General features: G+C 47.1%; 1 protein-coding gene across 1 annotated transcript in view; it reads left to right on the forward strand.

Moving 5' to 3' along the window:
- LOC134968693 (microtubule-associated proteins 1A/1B light chain 3C-like) overlaps positions 1 to 14469 on the forward strand; it is a 53991-nt gene that overhangs the window by 34557 nt on the left and 4965 nt on the right. The window contains exon 2 of the mRNA XM_063944206.1: positions 12166 to 12221. Within this exon, the coding sequence (XP_063800276.1) occupies positions 12166 to 12221 (56 nt within the window). The remainder of the gene's footprint in view (positions 1 to 12165; positions 12222 to 14469) is intronic.

A 14469-nucleotide genomic window follows, 5' to 3' on the forward strand; every position in this document is an offset into this window, starting at 1 on the left:
CCCACACCCCCTTCCCTGTGTGTCCCCACAGACGTCGCGCACAGACCCGTGTTCCCCCTGGACCAGGGGAAACACAGGGGTCTGTGCGCGCCGTCTGTGGGGACACATGGGGAAGGGGGTGTGGAACACAGGGGACTGTGTGCGCTGGCAGTGGGGACACCAGCCTTAACGAATGACAGTGGCCCAGTCTGAAGAGAGGAGTGAAGACCCTCCTCTCAAATCCACATCATTGCGACTGTGAGCGGCGAGCGCTGTTGGTGTCACTGCCGGGCATGGCATGGATTAAGGTACAGTAATAGTGCATGCTGCCTTCCCCACCCCACTCCTTTCTCTCTCTCTGAAGGACCCTCCCTTTGGACACAGGGATGCACTTCTCTGATCACAAGTGGCTGCTGGCTAGGATCACCTCCGCACTTGCCTTCAGTTTCTCATACTCACTCGCGGCTCCCATACTGTATGTCTGTCAGCTGTGTCCCCTCCATCCTCTCAGTAGTCATGCATGCACCTTCTTTGTGCACCCTTACTTTCCCCCCAAAATCTGCCACGCTCCAACATTCATGCTACGGTCCCCCTTCCTCACGCCACAGACTGCTGTGTACTGTACTTTTAAGTGGGGGACAGGTAGTGAGCTGCTGCTGCTGTGTGAGTGAGGAGGCTCCAGATAAAATCCCACAGCTAGCAGCAGCCTCAATTCTGAGGAGAGGTGAGGGGTGGCTGTATCTCTAGAAAGCAAATTTGTTGTTCATTCATTGAATATATATATATATATATATATATATCTCAATAAGAAGTGTGGCATAATGTATACTGTATGTGTATAATCTGCTCTACACAGTGGCATAATGTGTATAATCTACGCTACGCTGTGGCATAATGTGTATTATCTGCTCTACGCTGTGACATAATATATATATATATATATATATATATAGTGTATAATCTGCTCTACGCTGTAGTATAATATATATTTGTGTATAATCTGCTCTACGGTGTGGCATAATGTGTATAATCTGCTCTACGGTGTGGTATAATGTGTATATTATCTGCTCTACGGTGTGGCATAAAGTGTATAATCTGCTTCACGGTGTGCCATAATGTGTATAATCTGCTCTATGGTGTGGCATAATGTGTATAATCTGCTCTACGGTGTGCCTTAATGTGTATAATCTGCTCCACGGTGTGGCATAATGTGTATAATCTGCTCCACGGTGTGGCATAACGTGTATAATCTGCTCCACGGTGTGGCATAACGTGTATAATCTGCTCCATGGTGTGGCATAATGTGTATATTATCTGCTCTACGGTGTGGTATAAAGTGTATAATCTGCTCCACGGTGTGGCATAATGTGTATATTATCTGCTCTACGGTGTGGTATAAAGTGTATAATCTGCTTCACGGTGTGGCATAATGTGTATAATCTGCTCTACAGTGTGGCATAATTTGTATAATCTGCTCCATGGTGTGGTATAATGTGTATAACCTGCTCCACGGTGTGGCATAACGTGTATAATCTGCTCCACGGTGTGGCATAACGTGTATAATCTGCTCCACGGTGTGGCATAATGTGTATATTATCTGCTCTATGGTGTGGTATAAAGTGTATAATCTGCTCCACGGTGTGGCATAATGTGTATATTATCTGCTCTACGGTGTGGTATAAAGTGTATAATCTGCTTCACGGTGTGGCATAATGTGTATAATCTGCTCTACAGTGTGGCATAATTTGTATAATCTGCTCCATGGTGTGGTATAATGTGTATAACCTGCTCCACGGTGTGGCATAATGTGTCAGTAGCTGCTGTGCATGGGTACATGTGTCACAAGATAGTGAGCATGGGGAGATATATGATAAATGATGGTGTCCGGCGGAGGAGGAGTCTGTTGGGATACAGAATGCGTAATATATTTTAAACTTTATTTTTGTTCTTATATTAAAATTTAAATATACAGTGTCCCAAATATTTTTAATTTTTCACAGTGGTCCACTCACAATCTTAATTGGAAAGCCCTTCTATAGAGGCACTAGTTACCAACATACTGTATACTCATCTGATCAGGTAATGGAAGTCGGTCCTCATAGTCATTGGGAAGGGCCCAAAGCATATTTTTGCACCTGAGCCCAGAGGCGGATTGGCCATAGGGTCTACAGGGAAGATTCCCGGTGGGCCGACGCACCCTCGGGGCCTGTTTTGTTTGAGGACATGTGGTCCTATTTCTAGACATAATGAATAAGATGCAAAATAATTTGCATATATGAAAATGACTTTGCCACTTATCCTGTGATTGCAGATGATCTAGTGTATGCTCTGTCTGCCTGCTTGGCTGACATATAAGATTGAGTGAATAGTGATTGGGATACGGTTGGTGTAATAAGCAAGAAAATATATATTTCTAAAGAATTATATAGTTTTCTAAATCCTAAAGGTGTATCATATAATGTGCTCATAATATTTAATTTTATTTCCCTTTAACTTTCCCCTTGATGCTGGACATCCCCACTATCTGGAAAGTCTTGGGGGGAGGGTGCTGCTGCCAGTGGCGGATCCAGGGGGGGGGCACTCGGGCCCGTGCCCCCCCTGTCGTTTGTGCCTCCGACGCCTGTCCCCCGTCCCTCCGTCCGTCCCCCGTCGTCATCCCCCCGGCGCCGCACGGGGAGATGACGGGCGCCCGCTGAGATTGTGTTACCAGCGGGCGCCCGTCTCCCTGCACAGCGGTAGCCGGAGCTCAGTACTGAGCTCCGGCTGCCGACGCTGTCACTGTGCGGCGTGCGCTATGGGAGAGACGTCCGTCATGACGTCTCTCTCATAGTGCTGAGGAGAGGACGCCAAGATAGGAGGAGGACTGCAGCAGAGATCTGGAAGCGGGAACGGGGCTTGGTAAGTATGTTGTGTTTTGTCTTTTTCGGTGCAGCGGGGGGCATCTACTGGGGGCAAACTACGGGGGGGACATTACTACTGGGGGCATCAACAAGGGGCATTACTACTGGGTGGGGGGGGACATTACTACTGGGGGCATTATTACTGGGGGAGCATCTACTGGGGGCATTACTACTGGGGGCATCGGGGCATCAACAAGGGGCATTACTACTGGGGGGGGCATTATTACTGGGGGAGCATATACTGGGGGCATTACTACTGGGGGGCATCAACAAGGGACATTACTACTGTGTGGGGGGGGGCATTACTACTGGGGGCATTATTACTGGGGGAGCATCTACTGGGGGCATTACTACTGGGAAGTCATCTATTGGGGGTAACCTCCTAGGGGGCATTACTACTGGGAGCAAACTACTGAAGGACATTGTTACTGGGGGCAAACTACTGGGGGACATTATTACTGGGGGCCAACTACAAAGGGGCTAACTACTGGGGGCATACTACAGGAGGGCATTACTACTGGCTGCTTAACTACAGGGGCATTACTACTGGCGGCTTAACTACAGGGGCATTACTACTTGGGGGCTAAACTACAGGGGCCAAACTACTGGGGGATAACTACAGGGGCCAAACTACTGGGGGCATTACTACAGGGGCCAAACTACAGGGGCCAAACTACTTGGGGATAACTACAGGGGCCAAACTACTGGGGGTAGTCCTTGGTCCTCTTCTCTTCTCTCTCTATACGTCCTCACTAGGTAAGCTCATTCGTTCTTTTGGTTTCCAATATCATCTTTATGCTGATGACACTCAAATCTATCTTTCCTCTCCAGACCTCTCCCCTACTCTCCTCACTCGTATCTCCAACTGTCTCTCTGCTATCTCTTCCTGGATGTCCCAGCGCTTTCTTAAACTTAACATGTCTAAGACCGAGCTGATCATCTTCCCTCCCTCCCGCATAACCTCACCTCCTACAATCTCATTATCTATTGATGGCACTACTATCTCCTCTACCCCCCAAGTGCGCTGTCTTGGAGTAATCCTTGACTTCTCCCTCTCCTTCAAACCTCACATTCAGCACCTCTCACAAACCTGCCGTTTTCATATAAAAAATATTTCCAGGATCAGACCCTTTCTGACCCAGGATGCTACTAAGACTCTTATCCACTCACTGGTCATCTCCAGACTGGACTACTGTAATCTCCTCCTGACTGGCATTCCTGACAAATACCTCTCTCCACTCCAATCTATCCTCAATGCTGCTGCCCGGCTCATTTTCCTCACCAAACGCACTACGTCCACCTCTTCTCTCTTACTAGACCTTCACTGGCTCCCCTTCCCTTTCAGAATCCATTTCAAGCTTCTCACACTTGCTTACAAAGCCCTCACCCACTCCTCTCCCATCTACATCTCTGATCTTATCTCGCTTTACACTCCCACCCGTCCTCTTCGATCTGCTAATGATCGCCGACTCTCCTGCCTACGGATTACTTCCTCCCACTCCTACCTCCAAGATTTTTCACGCGCTGCACCACTTCTCTGGAATTCCCTACCTCTCCCCCTCAGACTCTCCGCCTCTCTACAAAACTTCAAACGGGCTCTCAAGACCCACTTCTACACCAAACCCAGCCAAATCTCATCCTAAACCTCTGTTCCACGCTCTCTATGTACCCCATCTGTCTCACCCCTGTCTGTCTACCCCTCCCCGTTAGAATGTAAGCTCTCACGAGCAGGGCCCTCTTCCCTCATGTGCTTACCCTTTTCTTACTTTAATAATCTTCAACTGCACCAAATCCAGCAGTCTTCTGCCACCTGATACTTATTCCAGTGTCATCTGCTGATGTAGCTATGTTTATTTACCCTGTACTTGTCCTATATTGTCGTCAACTGTAAGTTGCTGTTTTCTTGTTTGATTATTTGTTTATGTACTCTGTAATTGGGCGCTGCGGAACCCTTGTGGCGCCATATAAATAAAGGATAATAATAATAATAATAATAACTACAGGGGCCAAACTACTGGGGGATAACTACAGGGGCCAAACTACTGGGGGATAACTACAGGGGCCAAACTACTGGGGGATAACTACAGGGGCATTACTACTTGGGGGCTAAACTACAGGGGCCAAACTACAGGGGGATAACTACAGGGGCCAAACTATTTGGGGATAACTACAGGGGCCAAACTACTGGGGGCATTACTACAGGGGCTAAACTACTGGGGGATAACTACAGGGGCCAAACTACTGGGGGATAACTACAGGGGCCAAACTACTGGGGGATAACTACAGGGGCCAAACTACTGGGGGATAACTACAGGGGCCAAACTACTGGGGGATAACTACAGGGGCCAAACTACTGGGGGATAACTACAGGGGCCAAACTACTGGGGGATAACTACAGGGGCCAAACTACTGGGGGATAACTACAGGGGCAAAACTACTGGGGGATAACTACAGGGGCCAAACTACTGGGGGATAACTACAGGGGCTAAACTACAATGGGGTAAACTTCAGGGGGTCATTACTACTGGTGGCTAAACTACTGGGGTCATAACTGCAGGGGCATTACCACTGAGGGCATAACTACTAGGGCGCTAAACGACTGGGGGCATTACTACAGGCAACATTACTACTGGGGGCAATACGGGCATTGCAAAAGGGGCACCACTACTTGGGGGTCTATATAAGGGGCACTACCAGTACAGTGGACATTGCATAATGAGCGCTACAACTGTGGGCATTGTATAAGAAGCGCCACCTCACATGCACCGAAGCCGCACGCAAATGTACTTGCCCGTTCCATGGTGCCCCCCCTATCATTTTCTTCTGGATCCGCCCCTGGCTGCTGCCATGGCCCATGGCTAGACCTTACACCTCTGGTGCTACCCAAGTGGGGCCACTAGTACAAATTTTTCCAGGGCCACTTTTTGTTCCCAATCCGCCCCTGCCTGAGCCCATCACTCACTAGTTCCACCACTGCCCCTGGTGTCTCTCATGGTTTCCCGCAGCCGGCGCACACAGATCTCTGTGTTCTCTCTTCCCCCTGGTGTCTCATGGTTCCCGCTGCCGGCACAGCCAGCGCACACAGTCCCCAGTGCGGGTGTCCAGGTGAGCGCTGGTCAGGGGTCCAGGTGAGCAGGGAGGGCCATAGAGGGGAGAATCATGGATTCCACTGTCTGGCAGGGGAAATCACTACAGTCGGCGAGAGGGATTGCTGTAACTGCAGAACTCTGCTGCTCTCTGCCTGGCAGCGTGAGAAAAGCTGCCTGTGAGGTGAGGGGGGGGGGGGGGGGGGGGAGAGAGAGAGTCTGCCCGGCTGACAGGGGACCTTGCAGACTTCTGCTGCTGGGTCTGCCTAGTGGGATGAGATGGGCTCTATGGCAGGAGGATTACCACAGAGCTGGGAAAACGGTGGGGAGACAGCGGGGAGGGATCTGAAAAGATCCCTCACCTGCACAAGCTGCTGCATCAGTGACGGTGGCAGCACCTGGTAATGGCTTGGGGTGGTAGCGGGCATCAGCACGGCGGCGGTATGGGTCATCGGCGGGACTCGGCAAACATTATGGCTGCAGTGCCTCACCAGCTACTGACCTCACCGCACGCCACTGGGGGGAAGGGAAAGTGAAGAAAGAGAAAATATGTGGAGGAAATGTGTGGACTGTACAGTGGGGATATAGTTGGATAGGAAAGCTTATGAAGGTTATGTGAGCGGTTCTGGAATATGATAGGCTTGTCTGAATAGGTGTGTTTTCAGGGAACGCTTGAAGGTTTGGAGACTAGAGGAGAGTCTTACTGTGCGTGGTAGGGCATTCCACAGAGTGGGTGCAGCCTGAAGAAAGTCCTGCAATTGTGCATGGGAGCAAGTAATGAGGGTTCCGGTATGAATGGTCGACAATGTTTAGGTCAACATTGACATGGTCGACATGGACTAATGGTCGACACATGAAATGTCGACACATGAAAAGGTCGGCATGGTTTATAAAAAATGTGTCGTTTTCTGCGCAAAGTGACGGGGAACCCCAATTAGTGCACCGCTTTGCTCGCCATGCTTCAGACAAGGTTACCGTTCCCAATCGTAGTCCACGTGGATCGTAAAGTATGAAAAAGTTCCAAAAAAAGGAAAAAAATTTGAAAAACTCATGTCGACCTTTTCAAAAGTCGAACTTTCACGTGTCGACCATTATCACGTGTCGACCATTTGTCCATGTCGACCAATAGTGATCGATCTAATGAATGTCGACCTTAACATTGTCGACCATCTGACCGGATACCGTAATGAGTGTGGATGAGAGACGTAAATCTTGTGAAGAGCGAAGGGGGCGGGTTGGGAGATATTTTGAGATAAGCGCAGAGATGTATGTTGGTGTAGTATGGTTAATAACCTTGTGTGTGAGTAAAAGTATTTTATATTGAATACGGTAGAATACAGGTAACCAATGGAGGGACTGACATAGTGGGTCTGCAGGCAATGTAGCAGTTTTTTGCAGCGCTGCGATCAGATAATTGCCGCCTACAGGGGAGTGTATTTTAGCTGTGCAAGTGTGCTAACGCATGTGTAGCCGAGCGGTACAAAAAGATCTTTTGCAGTTTCTGAGTAGCCCAGGACTTACTCAGCCGCTGCGATCACTTCAGCCTGTCTGGGACCAGAATTGACGTCAGACACCCGCCCTGCAAACGCTTGGACACGCCACAAACACCCTCTTCCTGTCAATCTCCTTGCGATTCCCGGCTGTGCGAATGGATTCTTCGCAAAACCCATCGCACAGCAACAATCCGCTTTGTACCCTAGCAAAGAGCTTGCGCATTGCGGTGCATACAAATGCGCAATTCTGACCTGATCGCAGCGCAAAAAGCTAGCATGCGATCAGGTCTGAATTACCCCCAATGAACGTCTAACAAGGAAGATTAGCCTCGCAGTTGCATTCAGCATGGACTGTAGTGGTGGGAGTCTCTTTTTGGTAAGAACAGTAAGAAGACTACTGTAATAATCAATGAAATAATGAGAGCATGGATTAGAGTTTTTCAGTGTCTTGTGTAAGATATGGTGGTATTTTGGATACGTTTTTTAGATGTATGTAACATGATTTTGAGACAGATTGAATGTGGGGAACAAAGGACAGTTCAGAGTCAAGAATAACACCTAGGCAGCGAGCTTGTGGTGAAGGGTTGATTGTCGAGTTCTCAACAGTGATAGAGATATCAAGTTGGTAACTACTATTGGCTGGTGGAAATATAGGGGGTCATTCCGAGTTGTTCGCTCGCAAGTGAATTTTAGCAGAGTTGCTCACGCTAAGCCGCCGCCTACTGGGAGTGAATCTTAGCATCTTAAAATTGCGAACGATGTATTCGCAATATTGCGATTACACACCTCGTAGCAGTTTCTGAGTTGCTTCAGACTTACTCGGCATCTGCGATCATTTCACTGCTTGTCGTTCCTGGTTTGACGTCACAAACACACCCAGCGTTCGCCCAGACACTCCCCCGTTTCTCCAGCCACTCCTGCGTTTTTTCGGGAAACGGTAGCGTTTTTTCCCACACGCCCATAAAACGGCCTGTTTCCGCCCAGTAACACCTATTTCCTGTCAATCACATTACGATCGCCAGAACGATGAAAATGCCGTGAGTAAAATTCCTAAGTGCATAGCAAATTTACTTGGCGCAGTCGCAGTGCGGACATTGCGCATGCGCATTAAGCGGAAAATCGCTGCGATGCGAAGATTTTTACCGAGCGAACAACTCGGAATGACCCCCATAATTAACTCTGTTTTGGAAATATTAAGTTTAGGGTGGTGAGATGACATCCAAGATGAAACAGCAGAGAGGCATTCAGTGACATGGCACAATACAGATGGTGACAAATCAGGGGAGGATGGGTAGATCTGAGTATCATCTGCGTACAGATCACAATGAAATCCAAAAGAGCGGATTAGTTTACCAAGAGGTGAGGTATAGATTAGGAAAAGCAGAGGACCTAGGACTGAGTCTTGCGGTACTCCAACTGAGAGAGGTAGCGAAGAGGAGGTGGATTTAGAGATCACCAGATGGGAAAAAGGGCTACACGGCCGGGGTCGGTGGTTGACCCGATGGCAGATGTAGCAGCGATGTCAGTGGTGGCGATGCATGCGCAGCAATACATTGGGGTATTTTGTTACAAAAATATCCCAATAATGCTGTGGATTGGCAGCTCTGTACCTGCACGCAATAAATATTACAACCATGCGATATAATCGATTATCGCAGGGCGGATTGGGTCAATTTTATCCCATCCCATCCGCATACTATAAATCGGCCCCTAAATGTATTCTACAAATTAGTGCTATTAAAACTCAAATTTGTAATATAAAATAAAAAGTGCAACAAATAAAAGATCCATGTAAAAGACTCTTCCATTTGTGCAGCAGTCACTTTGTTGGTGGACACGTTCCAAGATAATTAGGCAGACTTTTGTTGTTTGAAATGGCTACACACACACGTACAATTGCATACATTACATAAACAGTCACTATCTGGAGTTGTATAATCATATATAATTCTATTTGTGAATGCTGTCAATAACTTGTGTTTCAGGTATGATGGGCACAATACATGGAGGAGGACAGAGTGACATACACCTAACACATCTGATATAGATATAGGAGTCCCTTAGCTATGTGTAATAGAGCAGTGCCCCCAGTTAGGTGTCAGTTTTGCAGTATATGTATTAATACAGAATGTCCCGTAAACGTTCTGCACGAAGTGTCACACACCAGTGAGGGAGCTGAGGTCAGGTCTGCAGTTGGGTGTGAGATAGAGGCAACTCAGGCATTCCTGATAGAAGCACAAATACTGTAGGGTGGGGGCAGCCAGATGTAACTGGTTCTAGCTGCTTGCCACTTATAAAGAGTGGCTGATAGGGATGGACATTGGACAGAGACCAGAGGGAAGAGCGGAGGCCACACACAGTGACTATGTTGTCTCTGGGACACAGCACAAGCTTGGAATTAACATCCTTCAAGCAAAGAAAACGACTAGGTAAGGGGATGGTGAGGGCACTGCTAACAAAGGGTGCGATATCATTACACTGTTATGCCCAAGCATTTTATTACACTGGCATTTATGCATTCTACAAATAGATACAATTTATAATCTATTCTAAAATCATGAAGCAAAGTTGTGAAAACTCGTCAATACAATATTTACGTTTTCCCTGCATCTTTGGAGGAAAATGTGTAAACACGCACCTAACTTGGCATTACTGGAAGGGTGTATTCTATAATTAAATTAGATTTTTTTAATTATATATATATATATATATATATATATATATATTTATATTTTTTAAAGTATAGCAAACATACTATTACTACTAACAATAATAATTATTATTATTATTATTATTAGAATAGAGTGCTCTATGAGCAAACATACTACTACTACTACTAATAATAATTAGTATTATTATAATAGAGTGCTCTATGAGCAAACATAAAACAATTAAAAACAAACATGCAAGAAGAAAATTAAGTTTTGATCCTGTTGAGAACTGAGAACACTTATAGGCCCTACACACTGGCCGATTTTTAGAAAGATATGAACGATCTCGTTCATAAATGAACGAGAACTCGTTCATATCTTTCAGTGTGGAGGCTCCAGCGATGAACGATGCGCAGCCCCGCGCTCGTTCATCGCTGGTCCCCCGTCGGCTGTGCATGCAGGCCAATATGGACGATCTCATCCATATTTGCCTGCAGTTCTATGGAGCCGCGTGACGTCAGTGTTCTGCCTCTACTGAGGCCCTGGAACGATCAATACTGGTGGGTTTAGTGGTTGCAGAGCCAGTTCTAAATTTGGGCCCGGTCAGTGTTGGGCTCTTCTGGCTTTCTCAGATGTGGCTCAGGCGTTACCTATGGAGAAGCTGCCACATGACATCCTAGGACACGCAATTGCACCATGCATCACCATTATATTTTAGTGTGCCATGGCAATATTTAAATCTTGTTTAGTGTGCCGCGAGTTGTAAAAGGTTGACAATCTCTGCACTAGAGGGAGGGTTAGGCTGCAGGTGAGAGGATTAGGTGGGATCTGCCTTTCTGGAGCTTGTAGTGCTCGTCCCCAAACGTGGGGTGTCCTGTCCGGGGGGGGGGGGGGGTAGAGAAGGGGGAGCCTGTTGCAGCTGTCACCAAGGAGGAAGAAACTAGAGCCTCTCTGTATGGTCCAGACCGTTCTGGTTATTAACTCCTCCCCGGATGGACCTTACGGAGAAGCTGCAATCTTTTCCCCCCAGACAGGACACACGCCGACGGCGACAGGTACTACAAGCTCAGAATGGCAGAGCTTGCAGCAGAGAGCCATTCTGGGAACCAGGCCGTTCACGTTTTTACCTAATCCCACATTAGGCTGCAGGAGAAGGAGGTTGGGGGTAGGATTAAGGTAAAAATACTTTGCGGAATGTCGGGATTCCTGCTATTGGTCTTTTGACTGTTGGGATCCCGACTGCTGGTATTTTGTACCCAACCTGTGGTTGTGCATGTGAAATAGATAGCTACAAGAGACTCTAGGTGGTAAACTTACTCAGGTGGGAGGGTTTTTTTTAGAAGTGGTGATGTTGTCCACAGCAATCAATCAGATTCTATGTATTATCTTCTAGAGCAGGCTTTCCCAACCTCTGCCCCCTCAAGGCACACTATCAGGCCAGGTTTTAGTGCTATCCACAATTGAGCACAGGTGATTTAATTAGTACCTCACTTATTTCATTTAACCATCTGTGCTGCAGTCTGGATATCACCAAAACCTGCACTGTAAATGTGCCTTGAGGACCGAGGTCGGGAATGCCTGTTCTAGACGCGGCTAGATAAATGTTAAGTAGAATCTGATTGTTTGCTATGACCAACATCGCCAGTTCTAAAAAACTCCCACCTTTGTAAATTTACCCATAGTGCACAGATATCAAAGTTTTGCAATAAACCATTACAAGTGTATGGGCTCTGTACAAACTACTTGGCAGTAGCAAAAATTAATAAAAAAACTAAATTGACTCATTGCCGTCTTCAAATTACGAGGGTATGTCTTATGTGAGCATTGCTGGCTGGATAAATAATAAACAATTTCCATGGACCATACATGTCCGATTCCATGGACCATACAGTATATGTCCGATATCTAACAAAACTGACTTCTTGGGGGAATGGCAGGAGACTGGAGCAGGTGTACTCTAGAGACAATAGTGAAATCTACATCACCGTGGTAGGGATATATATGTATTTTACAGTTTTACATGTTTAAGAGACGTGTGCTTCTATGTTTCTTGCAGACAGCCGGATACATGAGGTAAACAGAGTGAAGAGCAAATTTCCCAGCAAGATACCGGTAAGAATTGGTGTTTCTCTAGACCAGGGGTTCTCAAACTCGGTCCTCAGGGCCCCACACAGTGCATGTTTTGCAGGTAACCCAGCAGGTGCGCAGGTGTATTAATTACTCACTGACACATTTTAAAAGGTCCACAGGTGGAGCTAATTATTTCACTTTTGATTCTGCGAGGAGACCTGCAAAACATGCACTGTGTGCAGGGCCGGATTAACAATGGGGCGGATGGAGCTGCAGCTCCAGGCCCCCCATCAAAATAGGCCCATAGCTTCAGCTGTGCTGCTGCTGCAGACAGGAAAAAATGTTTTCCTGCTACAGCAGCCTGCTACTGCCCGTCCGCGGTCCCCCTGCACAGAAGTTGTGATCCCCCCTCCAGTCGCACCGCCGAACTAAACACGGCCACCGGCGTAATCTATATGGAGCCGCAGCGGAAAGGCTTCACTAGCCCCCCTCCCTGCACCCCATACGCTTACAGGAGGCGCAGCCGCGCAGGGAGGGAGAGAGTGACGGGAAACGAGTGACGGCGCAAATGGGCTGCCCATCCCAACCAGTGACCACTACCTGGGAAACTGACTGATCCCTCTGAGGTGACGGGCCACCGCAGCAGCAAGCTGACCGCAGCGCTACTATTCCAAATCTGCCGTGGAGCCGAGGACCGGTAGCCAATCAGGAGCGGCCACGGCAGATTTGAAATAGTACAGTGTCCAGCTCCCTTCCCTGGGCCCTGTCAAAAGTGTGGTGGTTCGGCTCTCCGCATGCGGCCTGATAATGCCAGGTCTCCGGATCCCGCCCCCCTGACAGCTCCGCTGCCATCTCCGGCTTTCGCCTGATGACAACCCGGGTGGCCAGCTCACGCTCCATAGCACAGCTGCCCGGCACCCGCATGCTGATACCCCGGCTACCCGGCAACTGGTGAGCAGTGGGGAACTCATGGAGTGTCATGGTGGGGACAGTGTGTGTGTGTATATATATGTGACTTTGTATGTAAATGTATATACAGTGTGTGTGTGTGTGTATGTGTATATATATATATATATATATATATATATATATATATCTCTATCTGTGTGTATATGTATATATGTGTGCGTGTGTGTATCTACTGTATGTGGCTGTGTGTGAGTATGTAGATATGTGTCATAATGTGAATTTTGGCTTCTACCGCGTTCTCTAATGTGAATTTTGGCTCATAACGCGTTCTTTAATGTGAATTTTGGCTCATACCGCGTTCTCTAATGTGAATTTCAGCTCATACCGTGTGCTCTAATGTGAATTTCAGCTCATACCGCATGCTCTAATGTGAATTTCAGCTCATACCGCATGCTCTAATGTGAATTTCAGCTCATATCGCGTGCTCTAATGTGAATTTCAGCTCATATCGCGTGCTCTAATGTGAATTTCAGCTCATATCGCGTGCTCTAATGTGAATTTCAGCTCATACCGCGTGCTCTAATGTGAATTTCAGCTCATACCGCATGCTCTAATGTGAATTTCAGCTCATACCGTGTGCTCTAATGTGAATTTCAGCTCATACCGCATGCTCTAATGTGAATTTTGGCTCATACCGCATGCTCTAATGTGAATTTTGGCTCATACCGCATGCTCTAATGTGAATTTTGGCTCATACCGCATGCTCTAATGTGAATTTTGGCTCATACCGCATGCTCTAATGTGAATTTTGGCTCATACCGCATGCTCTAATGTGAATTTCGGCTCATACCGCATGCTCTAATGTGAATTTCAGCTCATACCGCATGCTCTAATGTGAATTTTGGCTCATACCGCGTGCTCTAATGTGAATTTTGGCTTCTACTGTGTGCTATAATGTGAATTTCGGCTCATTCTAAGTGCTATAATGTGAAATTCGGCTCATACTGTGTGGTATAATGTGAAAGGGGCACCAGTACTAGATAGTATAAGGGGTCCTACTATTGTTGTGCAAAATGTGTATAACAGTATTTTGTATGAGACGCACTGTGTCCTTGAACATAGTTGGGGAAATCCAAATGGTCCTTGGGTGCCCTACAACTATTCAACGGTAATGGAAGCGAGTATCGTGGACGCCCATTACTTATCACACCCAAAAGCACTGGGTTTAGCTACGTAAATCGCTAAACCCATATAAACTATTCAGCATGCTGATGAAATGGCAATTTTTTGCAGAAGCTGTGAGCGGAAATCATGCAGTCATGCGCTATCAGCAAAACAATTTATTAGTTCTGTTGGGCGATCAAAATTTTTTAATTCCCCC

The sequence above is a fragment of the Pseudophryne corroboree genome, chromosome 11 (assembly GCF_028390025.1).
Source record: "Pseudophryne corroboree isolate aPseCor3 chromosome 11, aPseCor3.hap2, whole genome shotgun sequence".
Lineage (NCBI taxonomy): Eukaryota > Metazoa > Chordata > Amphibia > Anura > Myobatrachidae > Pseudophryne > Pseudophryne corroboree.